At 49.6% G+C, this 24262-nt stretch overlaps 1 protein-coding gene across 1 annotated transcript in view; it reads right to left on the bottom strand.

Moving 5' to 3' along the window:
• The window catches only part of SYNPO2L (synaptopodin 2 like), a 55503-nt gene extending 31745 nt beyond the window's left edge, over nt 1–23758 (bottom strand). The window contains exons 1-2 of the mRNA XM_083148581.1: nt 23612–23758; nt 982–1658 (exon numbers count right to left, since the gene is read on the bottom strand). Of these exons, the coding sequence (XP_083004707.1) occupies nt 982–1658; nt 23612–23661 (727 nt within the window). The 5' untranslated portion in view covers nt 23662–23758. The remainder of the gene's footprint in view (nt 1–981; nt 1659–23611) is intronic.
• Nucleotides 23759–24262: the final 504 nt, after the last annotated feature.

Here is a 24262-nt window from a genome sequence, read left to right as displayed (position 1 = left end):
AAACGGGAGTTGGACTGGTGGTGGTGGGAGGTTTTTATAGCTGCCGGCGCAGCTGCCTGCCTGTCCTGCGCTTTCACAGGCAGCAGCAGCACAACCGAGCAGAGCAGTGATCAGCGGGGATGCAGAGCGGGGAGGGGGAGCGCCTCTTTAGCCTGGCGCCTCCCTGCTTTGCGTCCCTCGCTGAGTGGGTAGCGCCGGCCCTGGCCTTAATACAGATGATTATTACGTCTCATTCTCAGAAATGTGACCATTTCTCAATATATATTACCCTGCACTTATGTCACAGTTTCCAAGAAAGATTACACTGGAACAGGCCTTTAACCCTGTCAACTGTTAATATACTATTTGTTCATAAGTACCGCTACTGCAATTGGCCCATTACTGCTACTTATCTATGGTAAATTTTGTTCATGGAGTATGGTGGATTTTCTAATGGGGCCTACACACGAAGCGATGTAGGGGCATTTTCTACACAATTTGACCAGATCGCTTAGAAAATGCCAAAGCGATGCGCAGCACTGTGTGCTGAGTGATCTTGCTGAGCGTTCCTAGCAATCTAGCATCGCTCAGCAAAATCTCCCCATGTGTAGGCCCCTTAAGATATGTCTCAATGTCAAGGGTCCAAGAGATGGTTTGTTGGGAAGATAAGAGATAATTACATCAATACTGCACTGCTGACAAGATGCTCCTATTTCTGCTAAGACCACTGATGAAATTCTATTTGGTCTTCAAAGGTAAATATTGAGGAACCGCAAGAACTAGATCATATGTTAGCCAAACCTTGAAAGCATTTAACTCGTTACCAAAGAAGTACTGGTATGTGGAGACAGATCAGCAATTGGGGATCACGCTCTTGATAATATTACTGAGGTCAGGCACATTAATGCTAATGAGGCTAGAAGTAATTAATACAATGTTAACAGTTTCAAGCCTTAAGAGCATTGGGTCTATTTTGGGAAAAGCATCTGCATTAGTACTTACTTGCTTCTTTGGCTTTATCCGAATAGGACGTTGTCAGATCTTCATCTACAGGGTGATCCACCGGTCCTATCATTGGGATAAGATGTCTCTCAGCTCGGATGCTTTTCGTGGCATGGGGCAACAGCAAAGATTCAGGTGAGGCTGCAGTGACACTGGATATCTCCTGCTCCTCAGCTGGCAGGAGGCCTTCCACATCTGAGAAGGGAGTTTCAGCTCTGCTACTGTCAGGCTGGTATGTTATTTCTCTTTTGGCCACTCCACTTGCTGGCTGCAAGGCCTCTTCTGCAATGCCACCAGGACCACTCTCATAACCACTCATCTCAGACAGTGATTGTTGCTCGTTTTCTATTTTGTTGCCAGGTGGAGATCTTGGACTCTTCTTACGTGCCCTGCGGTGTTTTTCTGGATTAGCTTGCTGCTGGCACTGATGCTGCTGGGCACTCTGGGGATGCCCTGGAGATGTTCTTGTGTCAGCGTCACTGTCGGTTTCCCCGTAGTACGCCTCACTATCGGGGGGAGAGGTAATGCTCTCCAAGTGAAGCAGTCGGGGTTGGCCAGTTGAGATGGATGGTGATGCAGCCCAGGAGCCAGGGGGTTCTGGACTTCTGATGGTGTTTGGGCTGCTAGGGGAAGGAAGAACTTTGTGGGACCGTGGTGTCTGGGCTCCAGCTGCTGTCCTGTATGGGATAAAACAGAATCATATTACAACCAGTCAGCTCTTAGTTGGGAGGAGTGCACAGAGCTCCAGTATGAGTGGAATGAATGAGCTTCAGAATACAAGTGACACAGAGACGGCCCTAACTATATACTTCTCATCTCAATACCTCTCTTCCCCGGGGAAACACACTGCCAGCATCGAGCTGTTATAGGAATCAGTACATGTAGGAAGAGAAGTGATCTATGCAGCCAGCTACAGTCTAATTACCAACAATAATGATTTAGTAATGCTTTTATGGTGCTTCATTGTCACTACAAATTATATAAATATTGCGTAATATTTTTATACATTATACGGGTATATTTGTATTATACGGTATATTTGTGCCCACGTGGTTTTATTATTATTAATCTGGTCTCTGAGAAGGAAGTACATGTTCTTTCTTCTTTTGCAGTTGAACTGCTTCTAATAACTGGTGGCAGAATTCTTACTTATTTTGACTTTTTTATACTTTAAAAAAGATTGTCTAACACAAGAACAGTATAGTGTATAATACCATGCAATATAACCCCTTCCGTCAGGGACACAATGTTCTACTCCTGGACTTGACGAGAAGAGGCACCAGGGAGCAAATTTACTAAAGGTCAATTTTAATCAACTTTAAATTGCTATAAATGGATCAACATTGATAAATCTCACATTTATTAACAGTTAGAAATCAGTATAAAAGTCGTGTTCTGTCAAGTTAGTAATTATGTGATTTAGCCTCTGAACACATAACATCAATGTCAATGAACTTGATTTTAATTCTGGAGGTAAAGTTCCCCATACAAATATACAGCTATGACATTACAGCAGTTTAGTTTTATTGCATTATTTTATACTTTTCTATAGATTTACTTGTGCGCTGTCTTCTAGAGCTATTATTATGCCGAGTCACTGAGCTGGTTAGGGCTTATCATATTTTCTTCGTTGTGACTTTTCTTTACAGACAGGCAACTGTGCTTGTTAAAAATAAGTTCTACCTAATGCTTGTGCCTCAGTGATCTCATTTACAGTCTGTAAGGATTATTCAGATACCAGAGTAACTTCCTATTTTTGGAGCAAGATCGCCATATGCTGGGCAATGGCAGTACTGCACCTAGAGCATACAGAAGAACTATCAAACTATTATTCTTGTATAATAAGGTTTTTTTGTGCAAATACAGTGCTGGATTAATGAATGCATTTAAAAATAAATGAATCCCAGCATTTTGGAGATGATTCAACATGGCTTGCTAAGCAGCGGTAGTTCGCTACTTAGTGAGCGGCTTAAAACCGACCATCCCCCAGCCGAAGGGGAGAGAAATCATTCAGTGGTCGCCGACTACTGAATTAATTCTCTCCCCGTCAGAAATAAAAATCAGTCTGAACTGACTTTGATTTTCTTCTGTGTCCGCCGAAGAGGGGGTGGAGCTGCAGGTCATGTGACGTGAGTAGACCGCCCCCAGCAGGTATCGGCCTGCCTGTATTCCAGGGGAACGCCCAGCATTTTTATGGGGTCGCCCATAAAACGCTGGCCATTCCCCTCCAGACGCCCCTTGCCGGCCCCTCTCTGGTACAAATGCCTCAGTGACTGTGATTGTTGCCAAAGGCGTTCATACAGCAGCCCTGCACATGCACAAATATGCGCATGCACAGAGCCGTATCATCAGGCCCCAGCATGAATATGCTGGGGACCGATCACTATTGAATCGGGCCCTTTGTTTTATACCTGGAATAAAAAAGTAATACACTGATAAGCCTGTCACTCACTGATTTAGTGGCATAGGTTTCACATTTCCTTATTTCCCTTTTGTAAACCTTATGTACAGTCATACTCAGTATTAATCTATAGCAGGCATGTCCAAACTATGGCCCTCCAGCTGTTGTGAAACTATAAATCCCATCATGCCTTGTTACAGTTTTGCTATTAGGGAATGTTAAAACTATTGCAAGGCATGCTGGGATGTGTAGTTTCACAACAGCTGGAGGGCTATAGTTTGGACATGCCTGATGTATAGCGAACCAACAATCATCTGGCTCTACAAATGAATGCAGTATCCATTTTTCTATCATAGTAATAATCTACAGACACAGAGACCACATAAATGGGATGCAGTTACCATCCCGGCGGTCGGGATCCCGGCGTTCAGAATCCCGACGCCGGAATCCCGACCGCCGAAATGCTGACACTTTCTCCCTCCGTGGGTGTCCACGACACCCCTGGAGGGAGAATAAATTAGTGTGCCGAGCGTAGCGAGGCACCGGCCCCGCTGCGGGGCGAGCGCAGCGAGCCCGCAAGGGGGGGCGATCCACGTCCCCCCCTTGTCGGCATTTCAGCTGTCGGGATTCTGGCGTTGGGATTCTGAACGCCGGGATCCCGACCGCCAGGATTCAATACTGAATCCCACATAAATACATCTTCTCTGCCACAACAATTTTTAATGAATTAATCTAAAATCATGAAAAATATATGTATAAAGAAAACTAAGCGGTAACAAATTTATATTAAATTACAGTTCATTTAAATAATACGGCATTAATGTAATACCCTAACATTTATTTAGTACTATTTATTTTCCACTAATATATGATACTTTCTAGCACTTTTTAACCTCTAGCTTCTGCTTCTTTCTTATTAATACACTTATAGCTTAGTTTTTCACTTGTGTGCTGCCCTGAGGTGACTGGCTTATGCCGGCCTTTTTAGGGACCCACTAGAAATGAGGTCACCGTGAAGCTGGTTGGTGGGCAATTATTTATTGGCCAATTAATATACCAAGAACCTCTATTATTGATTAATAACATGGAGTGTGCAACTGCACTATGGGCCTTATTCTGGTTGGTGCGGTCGGATGCGTATTTGCGGACAGGAACCGAGCGTTCTTTGCCCCGCCTTCCGTACGGATCGCTCACTCCGTCCGAATGCGGTAAGACGCCGAGCATACGGACCGCGAGTGGATTTCTCATGTGAACACCTCCTCCATCTCTGGGAACCTCCCCCATCATTCGATGGTCGCAGACCATTGAATGCAGGAAGGAGTGGTCAGGCAGCACTGAGTGCTCCAGACCACTCGGGCATTTCTCCGTGCAAAAGCAGGGATATGGGCGGGCAGCTGGCATCCGGCTATGTCATATGTCCACCCCACACACGTGCATCACGGCGGCATTACCATACGTACGCCCAGCGTTTTCATGGGAGCGCCAATGAAACGCGGGGCGTACGCATATGGTAATGAGCCTAAACAGCCCTTCACGCCCCTCTCCACCCCCTGTTCCGAGTGTACAAAATTCACGCCGTATTCGGACGTGCGCGGCATTCGCACATGCGCAGATACGCCTCTGCACATGCGCAAACACCAAACATCGGCCGTCCGACCGCACGCGGACAGAACTGCACCAACCAGAATAAGGCCCTATGTGTTTGTCTTTGCAGAACTACAAGCATGATAGCACCTCATGTATATAGGGTGTGCATTCTAAGATCCCTCCCCCCTTAAGTTAATGTTGTGTACACCTGAAGGTTGGGATTCCTTCAACTTAGAGTAGCACCCCGCCCACCTGATTTGAATATTAGGTACTTGTGTAGTTTCACAGCGCCAATATGGCGCCGTGCGACTGAGTCCCCTTGCGGGGCTCGCTTCGCTCGCCCACGCTGCGGGCTCGGTGGCGCGCTACGCTCACCACACTATTTAAAATCAACTCCATGCCAACATGGATAGTGGAGGTATGAACTATCCATGTTGGCATGGAGTTAAGTTACTTTTTTTAACATAGTTTGTGGCGAGCGTAGAACCCGTAAATAGCACGGCTCCATGCTGGCGCCGTAAAACTACACAAGTACCGAATATTATTTTACCAGCTTGGTCCCTGGTAGCCACAGGCTGCAAACTGAAGGCACAATGAAGGTAAGACCTAAAACTTGACACTAATTGCTAGTCTTGGGGATGGATTTGGGGCGCGGCTCCCCTTGGGTTGGTGTGGCTGAGGTGCTTTCAGGGTGGCACACCCTAACATTTATTTATCACTATATATTTTCCAAAAGGACAACATGGTCAAAAGGTTGACATGAGAAAGTAGGTACATGAAAGGGGCAATGTGAGTTTTAAAAAAATCTAATTGTGTCAATCTGATGACACTTGTACACTCGCTTTGGCACACTTTACCTTTTTCAATTATAGTCCATAGTCTATGTGGAGGGTAAAGAATGAGGAAAAAAATGTGCCATGTCATTCGCAGTACTGGGATGGAGGAGCCGTCTCTCCTACTGACACATTTCCTGCATGTCCCTCCTAGAGATCGGACAGAAAATCAATGCTGCTTGCTTGCTGAATCAGGCCCTCGGTTTGTATTTCTGCTTATTATCTAACATCCTTATTATCCATGTATTGATATCGCTTGTTTGATACCAGTCATACCACACAGTATCTGCCGCTACGTGTCTATAGTGTTCTTCTATTTATACTTTACCTGCCTGTACCTGAACTTGTTGTACGTCTACCTATAATTCTGTATTACCTGCAAATTTTTAAGTGCCAAACTGTTCTAGGTCTGTGAATCCATATCTACTTACTGATTAATTGTGTCTTAGGGGTAAATTTACTAAGATGGGAGTTTTATTGTAGATGGGATGTTGCCCATAGAAACCATTCAGATTCTAGGGTACAGTTGAAGGGTATGAGAAAGTAAGTAAGATGTAGAATTTAATTGGTTGCTATGGGCAACATCCCATCTTAGTAAATGTAACCCTTAGAGACTATCCCACCACATACCTTCTGTTCTTTGCCCTCACGGGTGCTGGATGTGTGGCTGACGGTCAATATACGGACTCTGAAATCACGACTGTTTGACTGCCCACATTTGGGATCTTGACCAACGGGTGCTATTCTCCCTCATGGGGTTCCATTGAGGGAGAATAGAACCTGTGGCGAGGGCAGCTGTGGCAAGTGCGGCAAACCCAAATAGCTTTTTGCACTCGCCCCCCTGTCGGAGTACTGACAGATGGGATTCCATGTCCAAATCCCATCTGTCGGCCATTCATACCACACCCATCCTGACACCGTTCTTTTGTTTTGACAAGGTTAGTAAAGGCCCATACACTAGGTGATATTGGTCACGATATCGTTCAGAAAGGGCTTTCATTAACAATGCGTGCTCCTGTGCGTCGTTAACAACCCCCTCCCTCGTCCAAGCATGTTCAGATGAAGGAGGACATAGTCAACAATGGCCATGCTGCAGCATAACCGTCGCTCCCCCACCGCCAACTCGTTTGTGGCATCAGCAAGTGTGTATGGACTTGCCAATGCCAGTCCGCCTTGCCAGGTCCCACCACCGCCAATATCGGCATTGGCGGGATCGTCCTAATGGGGCTTAAGTGTTATTTCACCAATCTCTGATTTGTGACTTGATCCATAACATATGTGTGGCACCCTACTGCAATGGTGCCCCTTGTGTCTCCTCGGTCCCAGGGGACCCAGCAAATGGTGGCCCATGCTACCTGTAAAACCCCTTTACTGCCTAGCCGGTGTGGAGGGGGTTAACAAGCCCAGTGAGTGCCCCAGCTCTGGTGCACGTGAAAGGAGCCTGTCTTGCTCCTGATTGGCTGGCTGAGCGGCGCGAAGAGGAGAGGTCAAAAGGTGCCCCCCGTGGTCTAAAAGGAAGAGGAAGCGTGCAGGAGGAAGACTGACCTGGTCTGCAGAGCGTTGCACAGCGGGCGTTCTGTGGAGGGGCCAGCGGAGAAGAGAGCCTGGTGACAGCGCAGGAGACGTGCGGCAGGAAGGAGGAGAGTTGCGGAGCTGGGAGAGAGCGTGACAGGAAGAAGCCGGCGTGCTGAAGAAGAAGGAGGAAAAAGTGTGGCTGACCTGGCTGCAGAGCGGAGCAGCGTGCACCAGCGGTGAGCGGAGCTGCCCCTGTTGTGAAGCCTCCAGCGGTGAGTAGCGGGGAGAGAGAGCCGGCGCGTGTGGACAGCCGTGAAGCGGAGATCCCGGCGGTGATTGACAGCCGGCGGCCGGGAGTGAAGAGAACGCATCTCCCGCCTGACACCCCTGCGCGTGTCCCACCACCCGGCGGTGATTGACAGTGGGCGCCTGGCGGCCCGGAGAGGCGGCGAGGAGGAACAGTGCTCCACATAGAGAGAGTGCCTGGAGGGACCAAGATACTCCGCACTACAGGCAGAACAGCAGCAGCCATCCAGGAAGGAGCCAGCCGGAGGTGCCTCAGAGGGGCCTGATTTGAGACCTACAGGAGCTGGCAGCGGCAGCTGTAACAGGTACTTTACATCCTCCTGTCTGCACCCCTGACACTGCAGCCCCTGGGACACAATTGCCTGACACACACCCTACTAGCCTATGCCGCCCAGCAATCGGTAACCTCGCAGCGTTGTGAGGTGTAATGCCCTACCCTTGCCCGGCTACTTCGCAGCCCCATCATCCTAGCAAAAGGGAATTGGTCTCTGCCGCCACCAGCCACTGGCAGGGCCCTTGACCCCATCGCCAAGGTGTATTGCACCAAACCTCACCCCTTACAGTTATTCTTCCTCACCCTCGCAGGGAGTTGCCCTAGGTAACGGGGACTTGCCTGTACCCTTCACCGAAGGGACCGTTAATACGTTCTGGCCCACCTCTAATAGTGTGCACACTTAGGTAGGCCCGTTGCTCACCCGGAGGATTGAACGTCGTGGGACCTTTATTTGAGTTTAGGGACACTGACTTACATCCGAGACTGTAATGTATATGTAAGGTATATGGTGCCCTCTGGTGGACGTTCTTTATTGAAGCAGTTCAGCATCCTTTTGTAATATCCATCTTTATTCTAGTCTTATTGTCGCATTATTCTAACTGTCATTATCGTTGTTATTGTATGTGTCATCCCTTAGCCTTACGGTACCGTATGTAGAATTGCTCATGGCCAAGGCAGTCTGTCCTTTGATACGGACTGAGGTGGTCATTGGTTCCTAGTCTGTTTTGCAGGGATATTTATTTATTCATTCATTTGTGCCATTATTACTGTAAGTGTGATGTTATTATATTTCATTGAGCAAAGCGCAGCAACCGTGCATTATTTTTCCATTTAATGAATATCAGTTGCTGCCAGCTGTGGTTGTTTTGTGCTTTTTTTTGGTGGGTTCTCTCCCGGGTGTTCCATCCCCTGCCACAGGTGCGTCCTCATCAGCAGAAAGGGCCGTGAAGACTTCAGAGTGTATAGCCGTCGTCTGATCCAGGTACGCTCTCATCTAATCGTTTACAGGGGCACCTGCCACAACTTGGCGTCTACGAACAGGATTGGCAAAGACCCCTGTGAAAGGCGAAGATGTTGCAGCCACAGAACGCAGCGGACGCAGGAGACCAACAGCAGCTCGACCAACAGCAGGTCGACCAACAACAGCTCGACCAGCAACAACCTAATCAGCAACAGCCGGCAGAACAAGTACAAGGCAGGAGAAGGCTGCCAGATACACCGATGGCTCCAGCGGCTCAAATCACCATGCCCTACTTCTTTGGGGCACCGTGGATGCCAACATATTCCGGAGACTCCCGCACGCCTGGAACCAGCTCCTTCAGAGAGTTCAAGGAGGGGTTAATGAACACATTCCTGATGTACAGCCCCAGCGAAGAACAGAAGGCGGGAATGGTAATTGGACAGCTGAAAGGGGCGGCGCGACGAGAGGTCCGGTCATGGTCAGTGGAGGAAAGGAAGTCAGCTGACGGCATACTGAAGAAGCTGGCCGGCATCTTCAACGCACAATCCGCTGCAGAATTGAAACGGCGACTGTATGCTCGGAAACAGCAGCCCCAAGAGACCCTGCGGGACTTCGCCATAGGACTGCAGGAAGCGATGTGGGCCATTCAAGCGAGAACCCCACAAGACGTTACTCCAGTGGATGAGACGCTGATCGACATTTTCATTGAAGGAGCCCGAGGAGAGGCAATTAGGTCACAGCTGAGAATGTGGAGGCGACAGAAACCCGACTGCACCTTCCCGGAGTTTAAAGAAACCACCTTGACCATCCTGGGGTTAAATCAGAATGTCGATGAAGAAGGTGGAGCTGCGTCAGTGGGAATGGAGGATGATGAGGTGGAACAAGCCCAGTTCTTCCCAAGATTTGAACCCAAAAAGACCAAGCCCACAGTAACACAACAAGCCCAGGCGACTTCGAACCAAATAGAAACCCTCACCACGGCAGTCACAGAAATGATGAGAGAGCTACGGGACATGCGAAAGGAACAGAATGAAACCCGTCAAGGAGGATGGTAACGTGACTCAGGCGGAAGAGGCAGGCGACAGTGGGACATCCCACGAAGGTCGGGCAGGCGCTCCACAGACCAGTTTGACGCCCAAGGAAGGCCCATCTGCCGCCGATGTAAACTCAGCGGGCATGTCGAACGAGAGTGCGATAAACAGCCTTTAAACGACTCAACCCCGAGGCCAGGGACCGACCCTCGGGAGGAACCTCGCCAGTAGGTCCGCCAACCCAAGAGTGGTGGCCGCAGTTCGTTGGCAAGTGCCCCCACTTGAAAATAAAGGTGAACGGAGTGGAAATGGCAGCTCTCTTGGACACCGGGTCCCAGGTGACGACGATACAACTTGATGCGTTTCAACGCTACTGGAGAAAAGAAGAGATAGTATCACCCCCGACCCCGTGGCTTAGTCTGCTGGCCAGTAACGGACAGCCAATTGAGTTCAGCGGCTACTGGGAAGCAGATCTCAACATTGGAGAGGCGAGACTAGAACGTCAGGGCTGCTTGGTCACGTCCACCTGCAACGAACATCTACCCCCGGTCATCCTGGGAATGAACGTCCTGAAAAATTGCCCAGACGAGCTGGTGGAAGCTCTCTGGATCGAGATGCGGGCTGCCGCCCCGAAGGAGCGAAGAGCCATGCAGCAGACAGTGCGCCTGATCGAAGGGCACAAGCGCTTCACCAACTCACAGGGGGAAGTGGGCAAGGCGAGGGTCACCGACCGGCAACCCATCCTTCTGCGGCCCAATGCCGAACATGTGATCTGGTGCAAGGCCAGGATCGGCCCAGGTGGGCGAGACTATGATGCCGTCATCGAACCATGTGACCTCGAGGGACAGCAGCCTTTTGCCGTGGCCAGGACGTTAGCCAGAGTAGAGCGTGGGAGAGTCCCCGTCCGCGTGCTGAACCCGCACAGCTACCCAGTGCAGTTGTTCCGACACTGCACGTGGTTGATTTACAGGATATCCTTGGAGAGTCTTTGCCAAAAGCCCAACCAGGAGCCGTGGTGGGTCAGTCGAGCCTGATCACAACTGAGACCGCGTGGTGGAAGGAGATACAGGTTGGCGACTCCAATACCCCAGCAGAACAACGTGGGGGCGTCCTTCAGGTCGTCTGCCGGAATGCCAGCGCGTTCAGCCAACACCCAGCCGACTTCGGACGTGCAGAAGGAGTGCAGCACCATATTCCCACCGGATCTAGCCCACCCATTAAGGAAAGACACCGGCCGCTTCCACCGGCAATGTACCAGCCAGTGAGGACCATGCTCGGGGAAATGCAGGAGGCCGGCGTGATCAAGGAGAGCCACAGCCCATGGGCCGCCCCGCTGGTCATAGTCAAAAAGAAGGACGGCAGCCTTCGATTCTGTGTCGACTACAGGAAGCTAAACGCAGTCACCCACAAGGACGCGTACCCTCTGCCCAGGATCGAAGAGTCGCTGACGGCCCTGAAGACTGCCGTCTACTTTTCCACCTTGGATCTGACCAGCGGGTACTGGCAAATCCCGATGGCCCCCGAAGACCGGGAAAAGACGGCATTCACCACCCCCATGGGCCTCTTTGAATTTGACCGGATGCCCTTTGGGCTTTGCAACGCCCCTGCTACATTTCAAAGGGTCATGGAGCACTGTTTGGGCCACAGGAATTTTGAGATGGTCCTCCTGTATCTGGATGACGTCATCATCTTTTCCAAGACGTATGAGGACCATCTGAAGAATCTTGAAGAAGTCTTTGTGCAGCTGACGCGATGTGGCCTGAAGCTGAAACCGTCCAAGTGTCACCTCCTGAAGCCTCAAGTGCAGTACCTTGGGCACATAGTCAGTGCTGAAGGAGTGAAGCCGGATCCCGAGAAGATCTGCGCGGTTCAAGACTGGCCAGCACCCAGGACGGTCAAGGACGTGCGGAGCTTCTTGGGATTCGTTGGCTATTACCGACGCTTCTTCGAACACTTCGCCAAGGTGGCCGCGCCCCTCCATGAACTACTCCGTGGCAAGTCGGGTCAAGAGAAAAGGAGCACGTCCATGGTCTCGTGGACAAGTGAACACCAGGCGTCCTTTGCCCAGCTCAAGCAGGCCCTGCTTGAAGCGCCCCTCCTGGCCTACCCTGACTATGAGAAGCCCTTCCGGGTCTACACTGATGCCAGCCACCGAGGCCTGGGAGCTGTGCTCTCGCAAGTCCAGGACGGTAGGGAGAGGGTGATTGCCTACGCCAGCAGGGGCCTCAGGAAGACGGAGCGGAACAGCGAGACCTACTCCACCTTCAAGCTCGAACTGCTCGCTCTCATCTGGGCGGTGACGGAGAAGTTTAAAAATGATCTGGTTGCCACTCCCTTCGAGATAGTCACCGACAATAACCCCCTGGCCCACCTGTCGACAGCCCGACTGGGGGCATTGGAGCAGAGGTGGATGGCCCGTCTAGCCAACTTTCGCTACACTGTGGTCTACCGAAGTGGCAAATCCAATGGCAACGCAGATGCCCTGTCCCGCCTGCCCACTGAAGATGTCGAGGAAGAGGAGCAAGACCGGTCCGAAGATGTTGAGACCCCGGTGTTCCGGACACCCAAGGAGTGCAGAGCTGTTGTCACTTCCGATCCCGTAGTGGCCGCTATGGACGCCTCCCCTGAGTCGGGCCCCAGTGATCAGTTGGGATTCGATTGGGAGCAGATACAGGAAGGGAGTTCGGTGATCAAAGGCCTGAAAGATCTTCTTCATCAACAGAAGCGACTCACCAAGGCGCAGAGGGCCCAAGCCGACCCCGAACTGGTCAAACTGCTGAGACATCGTGACCGCCTGAGCCTCCAACAAGGACTCGTCGTGCGCACCAGCCTTGATCCTGGGACCCACCAGCCTGTCTACCAAATCGTGGTGCCAAGAGAACGAGACAACTTCCTACTCACGGCCTACCACAACCAGTCGGGCCACTTCGGCACCCAGAAGACTGAAGCCACGTTGAGGAAGCGGTACTTCTGGATTGGGATGCGCCCAGATATAGAGAGATGGTGCCGAGATTGCGTGAGGTGCAGCCTGAAACGCCCGGTCGAGTCTTCTCAGAAAGATCCTCTACATCCGATACCCAGCAGTCGACCGGGTGAACTTGTAGTGCTGGATCACGTCAAGCTAGAGCCCAGTCCCAGCGGCTTCCAGTATGCCCTCACCATCATGGACCACTACAGCCGCTTCCTGGTGGTGGTCCCAGCCCGTGACCTGACCGCGAAAACTACAGCCGAGCTCTTCATCAAGCATTTTGTCCATCACTACGGCTACCCCAACAGAGTTTTGACAGACCAGGGCCCGGCATTCGAGTCTCAACTCTTTCACGAACTGTGCCAAATGTACGGATGTCGCAAACTCAGAACTACGGCCTACCATCCGCAGGGGAATGGCCTGTGGGAGCGGGCCAATCAGACGGTGATCGGGATGCTGCGAAGCCTCTCCGCTGAGAATCGGGCCCAATGGCCCCGCCTTCTTCCAGACATGGCCTATCTGTATAACAACACAGAACATTGCTCAACGGGGTTCACACCCTTCTATTTGATGTTCGGGAGGCAGGGTAAACTCCCCAAAGATCTAGAGCTGACCCCAGAACTCAGCGAAGCCAGTGCCCCACACACCGAGTGGGTGCAAGAACATCAACACCGCATTGAGACCGCCCGCCAGATCGTGGGAAAGCGCCTGGAGGTTGTGCATGCCCGCCAAGAGAGAGGTTACAACTCCGATGCAAGGCCAGTCCCGTTGCAAGTGGGTGACAGAGTGTGGAGGAGGAAAAGTCGTCGAACCAGCAAGCTTGATGCAATGTGGGAAGATACGCCGTATACTCTTGTGACCGTCCCCTCTGGTGATTCATATTCGTATCAAATCCAAGCGAAAGACGGCCGAATCGCCACTGTACCTCGTGACCAGCTGAAATTATGTACCTCCGCAGAACAGGAGCCCACACTACAAGAAGCAGAGAGCTTTGTGGCAGAGGGATGGGATTCCTGGGGGGTGTACCACTTAACGACCCTTTTAAGTTGATGATGTTCTTGGGAAATGCTGTTCCCAATCTCAGGGTCAGGAGCGCCGCTCCAGGGTCGTTGGAAGATGAACCCATTATTGAAGAGCAAAATCCAGTCCCAAACGTTGCTCATGTTGAGGCTGTACCAAATGTAATCGGTGTCAGGAGGTCAGAGCGCCGCACGAGAGGCGTTCTGCCCTCGCGCTACCGAGAGTAACTTGATTCTGTTCATTGAGTGTACGTATTTCTTTGTGTTCTCTTATTTATCGTTAATTATTTACAATGGACATTGAATATACTTTGTTGCACAATCAACGTTCCTGTCCTGGTGCGTGCGGACACGCATTGTTCCAGCAGGGGGATGTGTGGCACCCTACTGCAAAGGTGCCCCTTGTGTCTCCTCGGTCCCAGGGGACCCAGCAAATGGTGGCCCATGCTACCTGTAAAACCCCTTTACTGCCTAGCCGGTGTGGAGGGGGTTAACAAGCCCAGTGAGTGCCCCAGCTCCGGTGCACGTGAAAGGAGCCTGTCTTGCTCCTGATTGGCTGGCTGAGCGGCGCGAAGAGGAGAGGTCAAAAGGTGCCCCCCGTGGTCTAAAAGGAAGAGGAAGCGTGCAGGAGGAAGACTGACCTGGTCTGCAGAGCGTTGCACAGCGGGCGTTCTGTGGAGGGGCCAGCGGAGAAGAGAGCCTGGTGACAGCGCAGGAGACGTGCGGCAGGAAGGAGGAGAGTTGCGGAGCTGGGAGAGAGCGTGACAGGAAGAAGCCGGCGTGCTGAAGAAGAAGGAGGAAAAAGTGTGGCTGACCTGGCTGCAGAGCGGAGCAGCGTGCACCAGCGGTGAGCGGAGCTGCCCCTGTTGTGAAGCCTCCAGCGGTGAGTAGCGGGGAGAGAGAGCCGGCGCGTGTGGACAGCCGTGAAGCGGAGATCCCGGCGGTGATTGACAGCCGGCGGCCGGGAGTGAAGAGAACGCATCTCCCGCCTGACACCCCTGCGCGTGTCCCACCACCCGGCGGTGATTGACAGTGGGCGCCTGGCGGCCCGGAGAGGCGGCGACGAGGAACAATGCTCCACATAGAGAAAGTGCCTGGAGGGACCAAGATACTCCGCACTACAGGCAGAACAGCAGCAGCCGTCCAGGAAGGAGCCAGCCGGAGGTGCCTCAGAGGGGCCTGATTCGAGACCAGCAGGAGCTGGCAGCGGCAGCTGTAACAGGTACTTTACATCCTCCTGTCTGCACCCCTGACACTGCAGTCCCTGGGACACAATTGCCTGACACACACCCTACTAGCCTATGCCGCCCAGCAATCGGTCACCCTGCCGCACAGTAACCTCGCAGCGTTGTGAGGTGTAATGCCCTACCCTTGCCCGGCTACTTCGCAGCCCCATCATCCTAGCAAAAGGGAATTGGTCTCTGCCACCACCAGCCACTGGCAGGGCCCTTGACCCCATCGCCAAGGTGTATTGCACCAAACCTCACCCCTTACAGTTATTCTTCCTCACCCTCGCAGGGAGTTGCCCTAGGTCACGGGGACTTGCCTGTACCCTTCACCGAAGGGACCGTTAATACGTTCTGGCCCACCTCTAATAGTGTGCACACTTAGGTAGGCCCGTTGCTCACCCGGAGGATTGAACGTCGTGGGACCTTTATTTGAGTTTAGGGACACTGACTTACATCCGAGACTGTAATGTATATGTAAGGTATATGGTGCCCTCTGGTGGACGTTCTTTATTGAAGCAGTTCAGCATCCTTTTGTAATATCCATCTTTATTCTAGTCTTATTGTTGCATTATTCTAACTGTCATTATCGTTGTTATTGTATGTGTCATCCCTTAGCCTTACGGTACCGTATGTAGAATTGCTCATGGCCAAGGCAGTCTGTCCTTTGATACGGACTGAGGTGGTCATTGGTTCCTAGTCTGTTTTGCAGGGATATTTATTTATTCATTCATTTGTGCCATTATTACTGTAAGTGTGATGTTATTATATTTCATTGAGCAAAGCGCAGCAACCGTGCATTATTTTTCCATTTAATAAATATCAGTTGCTGCCAGCTGTGGTTGTTTTGTGCTTTTTTTTGGTGGGTTCTCTCCCGGGTGTTCCATCCCCTGCCACAGGTGCGTCCTCATCAGCAGAAAGGGCCGTGAAGACTTCAGAGTGTATAGCCGTCGTCTGATCCAGGTACGCTCTCATCTAATCGTTTACAGGGGCACCTGCCACATATGTCTTATTCAGTAAAGAACATCACAGGTTTAGTGACCTTTGTAGGCATATTTCTACACTTTATTAAAAGTTCTTTAAACAGATATTATGTACATTTAGTTTTCTCACTAAACCTTCTGGATCACAGAGAATCAACTTTATTCTGAACAAGTCCATTGCAGCTAATGGACCAGATGCACTAAGCTTCAAAAAGTGATGAAATGGAGAGTGATAAACAACCAGCCAATTAGCTCCTACCTGCCATGTCACAGGCTGTGTTTGAAAAATGTCAGACAGGAGCTGATTGGTTGGTTGTTTATCACTCTCCATTTTATCACTTTTGAAGCTTAGTGCATCTGGCCCAATAAGAGATGCTGTTATACTGTACTCCCTTTCAGTTTACATCTTTGAGTATTGAGGCATCATTATATCAATATGGGTTGAAAAAATCTGTTGAATGTGATGCCTACTAGAAGCAAAGTTAAGGAAGGAATGGGAAAGAATGGGCTTCCTATCACTAATCCCCATCCTACAACAAAAGGTGATAATTCTCCTTAGTGATAAAACTTCCTCCTACTGAGGTGATTATGAGATTTACAACATTGCTGTTCCCAGCTATTTATTGTGTCCTGGATTCTGTGGCTATTTTTTTATTCTATTTCAGTGGGATTTCATGATTTGCCAAATGATAAGACGGTACTTGTATATTAGCAGGGCGCCTGGCTACCCTACACTGACAACGTACCTTAGGCTACGTTGTCAGTGTAGCGTAGCCGGGCGCCCTGCTAATACACAAGTAGCCGGGCGCCCTGCTAATATGTGGCTTTATACTTACGCGGCAGTTGGTGTCTGGCAGGGCACTGAAGGGCGGGCGGTGGGGCTTGAGCGGAGTGTGGGCGGACACCAGCACCCGGCAGGGGGGAGACACGTCCTGGGCTAAGGTGGCAGCAATGTACGTAATTCAGCGTACTGCCGCTGGGGGAGCATCACATGGTTTCCCTGATCCCCCAGCAGCACTACAATTGCGTACATTGCTGCCGCCGGGGAGTGTCATGGAGGAGGAACGCTGGCGCTGGGGACATGGAGGGGGAACGCTGGCGTCGCGGACACGGCCCGAGCGGGACATGAAGGAGGCGAGTGCCGGAGGAGGGGAAAGCTGGCGCTGGGGACATTGTTGAGGATAAGTACAGTATAAAGCACTGCACAGAGCCAGCCCTAGCCTAAATGACGCCCTAGGCAAGATTTTGGCTGGTGCCCCCTAGCACCGCCACTAGTTCCGCCTCTGACCCTGATCCCCTTTCCCTTTCCCAGCACCATCAACCCTCATCATAGCAGTCATCATTTTGGTGCTCCTACCCGCAATATTTTAAATACAAACAGCGCACACATTCGGTGCGCAGCCCAAACAGGGGTGTGTTCTTGCTGGGAAGGGGCATGGCCACACACTAGTACCCACAATTCAAATTACGCCACACAATAGTGCAACATGGCCCTTCCATCAGACTTTGGCCTGGGTAATTTGTACCCCCTACCCCTTTCTCTCGGCACCCCTGATAATACCACACAGTAATGCCCTTTACACATGACACACATTATTAATGTCCTTATAACCATAATGCCCCTTACATATTATGCCAACCTTTATTAATGCCCTTCATACATATAATGACACACATAATGCCGCTTACACATATTTTGCACATTATTAATGCTCTTATACACATGACACACATAATGCCCATTACACATATGTTGCACATTATTAATGCCCTTATACACATGACACACATAATGCCCATTACACATATGTTGCACATTATTAATGCCCTTATACACATGACACACATAATGCATGTTACACATGTCGCACATTATTAATGCATTTATACATGACACACAAAATGCCCCTTACACATATGCCGAACACTATTGCACAACCAACCCACCTGCAGAAAGCACTCGCACAGCCGCTAACACTGTGACCTCTGCCTCTGTTTGGATACATATGTTTCCTCATACATCTTGCCTCAATAGGCCATGCAGCTCCTGGCCAGTTCTGCTAACGTTGGGTGCCTTTTTTGCTGAAAATTCATCTTATTTGCATTGTTATGTGACCAGGACACACAAGGAGCTTCCGATGACTAAAATGATATGAGGCATGCCTATATTCTGTGTGCAACTGTGGCTGTACCTGCATACGGAATGCTATGTTACAGTGATTTCCATGAATACACTATATCATATGCAGATACAGCCTCACTCACACACAGAATATAGGCATGGTGCATATCATTTTAATCAGCAGAATCTGCTGATGCCCCTAGGCATTCCAAATGCCCTAGGCAATTGCCTACTTTGCCTATGCCTAAGGCCGGCAAAAAGTTTTTGCTATGGGACCTACGAATATATAGTTATGCCCCTGCTTGCAGCATCAAGTCATACCTTTACTCATAAGTGTGATCTGTAAATAATAATTAGGATAACACAAGTTCCTGGCAGTATGCATTAGCAGAGATGTTTATGCAGCGGTCGGTTTGCAGTGACAACGCACTGGTTCCCCTCAGCTGTTTAAGACATTAAATTCAGCCGACATTACATGTGTGCTGTGCAGAGAAGCAGTTAATGCCATGTGAAAATCAATAGTGCATCGTTGGGAGTGTTGCTATTTCTCCTCAACAGGTGGGGAGAGAGTCCTTCATTCTAAGATTAAGCAAGGTGGGTGAGGGGAGCGCTATTTTCAGACATGTAAAGCTGTTGACTTTGCTGCTATAATAAACTATTATGTCTCCTGCTTGTTCCCTAAGCAGCTGTACACTGCAGAAACAGGTCACATTTCAGACGTTTACTGATTTCATGTAGTTTACAGACTCTTTTATTACATCTCATTTTCACAGTTGTCACCAAAACTTCAGAGTGTACATTCTATGAGCATATTGTTCTGTATAGCTAGTAACAAAGCACAGGACCTCTACATCACTTCTTTACTAGCAATGGCTGAAGTAAGGTTTTATTCTACACACTGTAGAGCTGTGTTCAGTCACTTTTCATGGCAACAAGAACTACGACCTTTAACATTGTCCCTTCCACCCTATGGGGCATATTTGCCTACTTTTGAAAACAAGTTTCAGGGAGGTAATAGAATGTGCTGCACCCATTGAGGGGTGTTTCATGCACTGCCCCCAAGAAATCCATTTATAGGCGTATCTATTGCCACTCAGGGGGGTGTCTGTCAGTGGCAGGTGAAAACTATAGCATTAAGATGAAGACATGGCTGCTGCCAATTGATAGATCTATTTTGGTTTTGAGTAAATACCACACACGCTTAGCATACACCCCCCATACCAGTGGCATAAGCTTGTCCCAGTTACCTGGAGGTCGGTAACTATCGAACGATTTCTCCTGCTAGCGGATGGTTGCGAGGGAATGTGTTAGCGAACACACCCCCTCACATGGTACCAAGGGGATTGGGCGACAGGGGGGCCCAGTGGCGCATGCAGGGGGGTTCTCAGTACCTGGAAACCCCCCTGAGAGGGCCAAAAAAATTTGGGAGATGGAGCTTTAAAGTGGCCGCTGCACCTGCCATGAGAGCTCCCGGCGGATTTCTGTGCTTTGATAAGTGCAAGAGACCGCTGGCAGGAGCTAGAGACGCTGGCAGAGGAATTGCATAGCACAGGAGACCGGTTCTCCAGCATGAGCCGGAGGTAGCAGCGGCGGAAGTGAGAGGAGGAGGAGGCGGTGGCCAGCGGAGTGCCCCCTTCCCCGGGCTTAATTGTCCAGGGTGTGGTGGAGAAGAGGAGGAGGCAGCGGCCGTCAGAGTGTACAAGCAGTGTTGAGTCACCTCATAGTGTCCAGAATATGCCCCATCATCCCCATACCCACACAATGTTCAGCATACAGACACCCCCCCCCCCCATACCCACACAGTGTCCATCATACACCGCCCAAACCCATAGTTATATCCCTTTTTGAGATCGCTATGCCAGGTCGCACCTGGGATTTTGTACATTGTTGTACATGTTGTGATTCGACTGAGACTCCTTTCACACTGGCTGCCCGACAATGGTGACCTCACCATGAAGGGTCCCAGCTTTTAGGGGGATGCACTAGCATCCGCTGCACCACTATGCCGCACATCTGTGCATAAAGATATGTGATTATTAACGCTCTTGCGTTAAGAGCTGCCATTTGCGAAGTAGGCGGCGACGTGACACAGGTGAGGGAGGAGCTGAGGCCAGTGCATGGTGGCAGGGGTCAGTGCGGGGAGGAGGGGGTCACAAAGAGAAGCCCATAGCTATAACCCGGCGTGTGGGTTTTAGTGCATACAAAAATGTGGTAAAAACCCTTATATCAGGGTTTTCACCACATTTTTGCTTTAGAACATCCCACCCTCCGCCCGGGTGAACTGATTTATTTTGATCGGGCAGGGGAATCTGGGACTTTTAATTAACGCACCGGGAGAGTGGGAGACTAAACCTTGGACCCGATGGATCTCTGTGGGATGGTGGTAGACCAGTATTTATGGGGGTGATATATCAAACATTCTGAAGAGGACAAGTCTAAAAAACATATCAATAATTTAGATTCTTCCTCATTTTACATAATCTACTAGTTAAATGATGGCTAAAAGCTAATGGACTACTATTGACAACTTCTCATGTACTCTTTATCATGTTGCTACATCTCTCTCTATGGGGTAAATTTACTAAGATGGGAGTTCTATTGAAGATGGATTGTTGCCCATAGCAACCAATCAGATTCTACTTAATCTCATTATGCAAATTCACACAGGAGACGAATATCAATATACTGTGCATGCACAAGGGCCGCAATGCCCATGCACGTAGCTTGCTAGCAAAGAAATCATGCTCCTTTTTTTTCGCTAGCCGTACGCAGGATGATTGATAGGAAGCCGGCGTCTGGGGGTCGTAACCAGACGTTTAGTGGTTGGTGTGCTGAGAAAAATGCAGACGTGCCAGAAAAAACACTGGGTGTGCCCAAGTGTTCTAGAGGAGGTGTATGATGTCAGCTCCAAGTGTTCTAGAGGAGGTGTATGATGTCAGCTCCAAGTGTTCTAGAGGAGGTGTATGACGTCAGCTCCAAGTGTTCTAGAGGAGGTGTATGACGTCAGCTCCAAGGCCCTTATTCTGATTGACGCGGACTTTACCGCGTACTTACGGATCGCGTCTTTATGGCGTCTGCGCATGCGTGGAGAACGCTACGCGCATGTGCCACGCCTTGACTCGGTACCAGTTCGGCCAAATCCCGTCCAAAACTGTTCACCGCTATCAGTCGGGAAATAGGGGCGTATTATGGGCGTCATGCGGAATGACACATGGGCGTAGTTTCAAAGTGGGCAAAACGGGGCGGAAACATGGGCGGACACGGGGGAGTACACTTATGTTGGGGGGCGTACATTCGGAAACCACTCCGAATGCACGCGATCAAAAAGGGCAGAAATGTGCGGTGTCCACAAGTGTACTATTGCTTTGCGGACACCACTCGTTCATGCGGTAGGCGAACGTACGCCTAATGACTACAACCATTAACACCTGAACCCAATAGAATCGACTCCTTTACTCATTACTCACTAATAGGACGCTTGTCAGTGCTTTAATTGAAACCATTGCACTTCAATTGCTGTAAGGGTTAATGTGTGCAATGCATGTGTTAGGCATGCTTGTAAGGATATATTGGAATCTAATTGATTCCAATTCCAAATAAGCATTTTTTTATGAGGATAGGTAATTGAATAAGTGGGTCATGTGATGTATAGCAGAAGATACTTCATAGTGGGTTGTTTGGCGTAAATACTCCGCTTACGTGCGGTAGCACCGCTTGGCTCCCGTTCGGATGCGGTATTCCCGAGCATACTCTGTAATACTCTGTAATACCGTGCCGAATCGGAGTGTTTCTCCCGCACACGCATGCTTTGTATGTCGTCCGTAAACACGCCCTGTTCTTAAAGAGTGAGTCCGTCCGAATGCGGAGGACCCGTGGGCGTTTCTACGGACGATGGCCGCACGCGGCAAAACACCGTGGCGTGCGGACCGCACCGTAAGAATGCGGGAATATCCGCACCGATCAGAATAAGGGCCCAAGTGTTCTAGAGGAGGTGTATGACGTCAGCTCCAGGCCGGATATGCCTTTATTCATCGCAGCCGCCGAGTAAGACCTTGGCTATGCTGAGTCTGGGATAAGCGGTGACCAGTGGAAAAATCATTCGATGATGAGCATCTAACGAATGGATTTTTACATATTCGCTCAGCTGCAAAGTGTTCACTAGCTGTACACATCTATTCGCACGGCATGCAAATTCATTCGCAAGGAGGAATTTCACTATAGCGGGGCAGTGTCTACCTGTTCGCTAGCTGCTGCTATTGTGCACAGCAACGATCATGTCTGTATCGGGAGCCTGAAGATCAGAAGTGCTGCACTATAGAGTTATCTCATCTCCAAGACTGGCTGGGATCACATACGATACATCATATGCAAAAGGACAGCATTTGGTGCATAATATGCAGTCCTGCCGCCCTGGTGTATGGGCATCTTTACAGTCACTAGAACTCTGACACAGAAGATGTCATCACCTTGTATACGACATGTTAGAATGGGTTGGTCACAGGGATGACAGTGACTAAGGGCGGGATGTACCTAGACAAAAATGTCTCCTCAAAGAATCACAAGGGAAATAATAATTTCCACCTGTGGATCTTTTCAAATATATGAGTAATGAGTACACCTGTGCACCTGCTAAATTGTGAGCTGGGGTCCTGAGGTCTGAGTTTGAGAACCACTGCATTAGTGGTACTACAGGCAGCTGCTTACCATAGGCATCAAGTAAACTTAATTTTTCTGTACAGGTCGAGCGTCCCGTATCCGTAGATCCGTTATCCGAAATATTACAAAAACCGTGGGTTTTTTTTAGAATATTTCAGGTTTTTTTGTTGTTTCGCCCCCACCCCCTGCCCCTTTTTGTCATACTTACCAAGTCCCCTGATTTCCATGGCGTCCTTCAGGATCTTCTTTAGCGTCTTCAGCGGTCCCAGGAATGCATTGCTTGAGTGCGCGGACGCACCGCTGACATCACCGGCATGCTCGCGAACTTGCGCAATGCACTCCTGGGACCACTGAAGAGGATCCTGAAGGCCGGGGGACACTGCGGATGTAGTGGGACCATCAGGGCACCACCAGGGGACCAGGTAAGTATTAACAAACAAAAGTATTCCAAAAACCTTAAATATCCCTTATACAAAATTTTCGTGGTCCCGAGCATTTCGGATAAGGGATACTTGACCTGTATTGGGTTATATGGACTGGTTTACACATTCTGTAGGCCGACTTCTTTGCGCAAAATCCAACACTGGGGAAGCAACACAAAGGCAAAATCCAACACTGGGGAAGCAACACAAAGGCAGGAGTAAATAAATGAACTTCCTGTACTGTTCCTTTGTACGGCGCTGCGAAACACTTGTGGCGCCTTATAAATAAAATGATAATAATAATAATAACATGGTGGAGCTTTTACCTGTTGACATGGATGTGGAGATTGCCACCAGATGAGTCAATCATTAGCATTGCCTCTGCATGTGACAGTCCAGCACAAGGTTTCCCATTGATGGAGATCAGCTCATCATTTTCCCGCAGTCCACCCCGGCATGCTTTGCTGCGCTTTCGCACCTGCAACAGGCAAATGGCTTATTAGTGGAACACAGATGAAATCCCAAATTTGTCCATAAATTATACCACAGGTTCTCAAAGTCGGTCCTCAGGACCCCACACAGCGCATGTTTTGCAGGTCTCCCCACAGAATCACAAGTGAAATAATTAGCTCCGCTTGTTGATGTTTTTAAATGTGTCAGTCAGTAATGAGTGCACCTGTCGAGTGATCTGGAAAACGGGAACTGTGTGGGGTCCTGGGGACCGAGTTTGAAAACCATTGAATTATACCATATTGCATACAAAATGTATTTGCAGAAGAATTTAGTACTTTAATTGGCTAATGTTCGTATGGCTTTTCTGGAGTAATAATATGGATTAGTTAACAATGTTTGCATGGAGATCCTTTATATCAAGTATCAAAAATACTGACGAGATGCATGAACTCTTAATGAGATCCCAGGTTATTATATTATCTACATACATACACAAGTGCAAATATGAACAGAATGTTTCTGAC

The sequence above is a fragment of the Crinia signifera genome, chromosome 6, assembly GCF_055691185.1.
Source record: "Crinia signifera chromosome 6, ASM5569118v1, whole genome shotgun sequence".
NCBI lineage: Eukaryota > Metazoa > Chordata > Amphibia > Anura > Myobatrachidae > Crinia > Crinia signifera.
The sequence above is the reverse complement of the archived record's forward strand: the minus strand, read 5'-3'. Positions and strand labels throughout refer to the sequence as shown.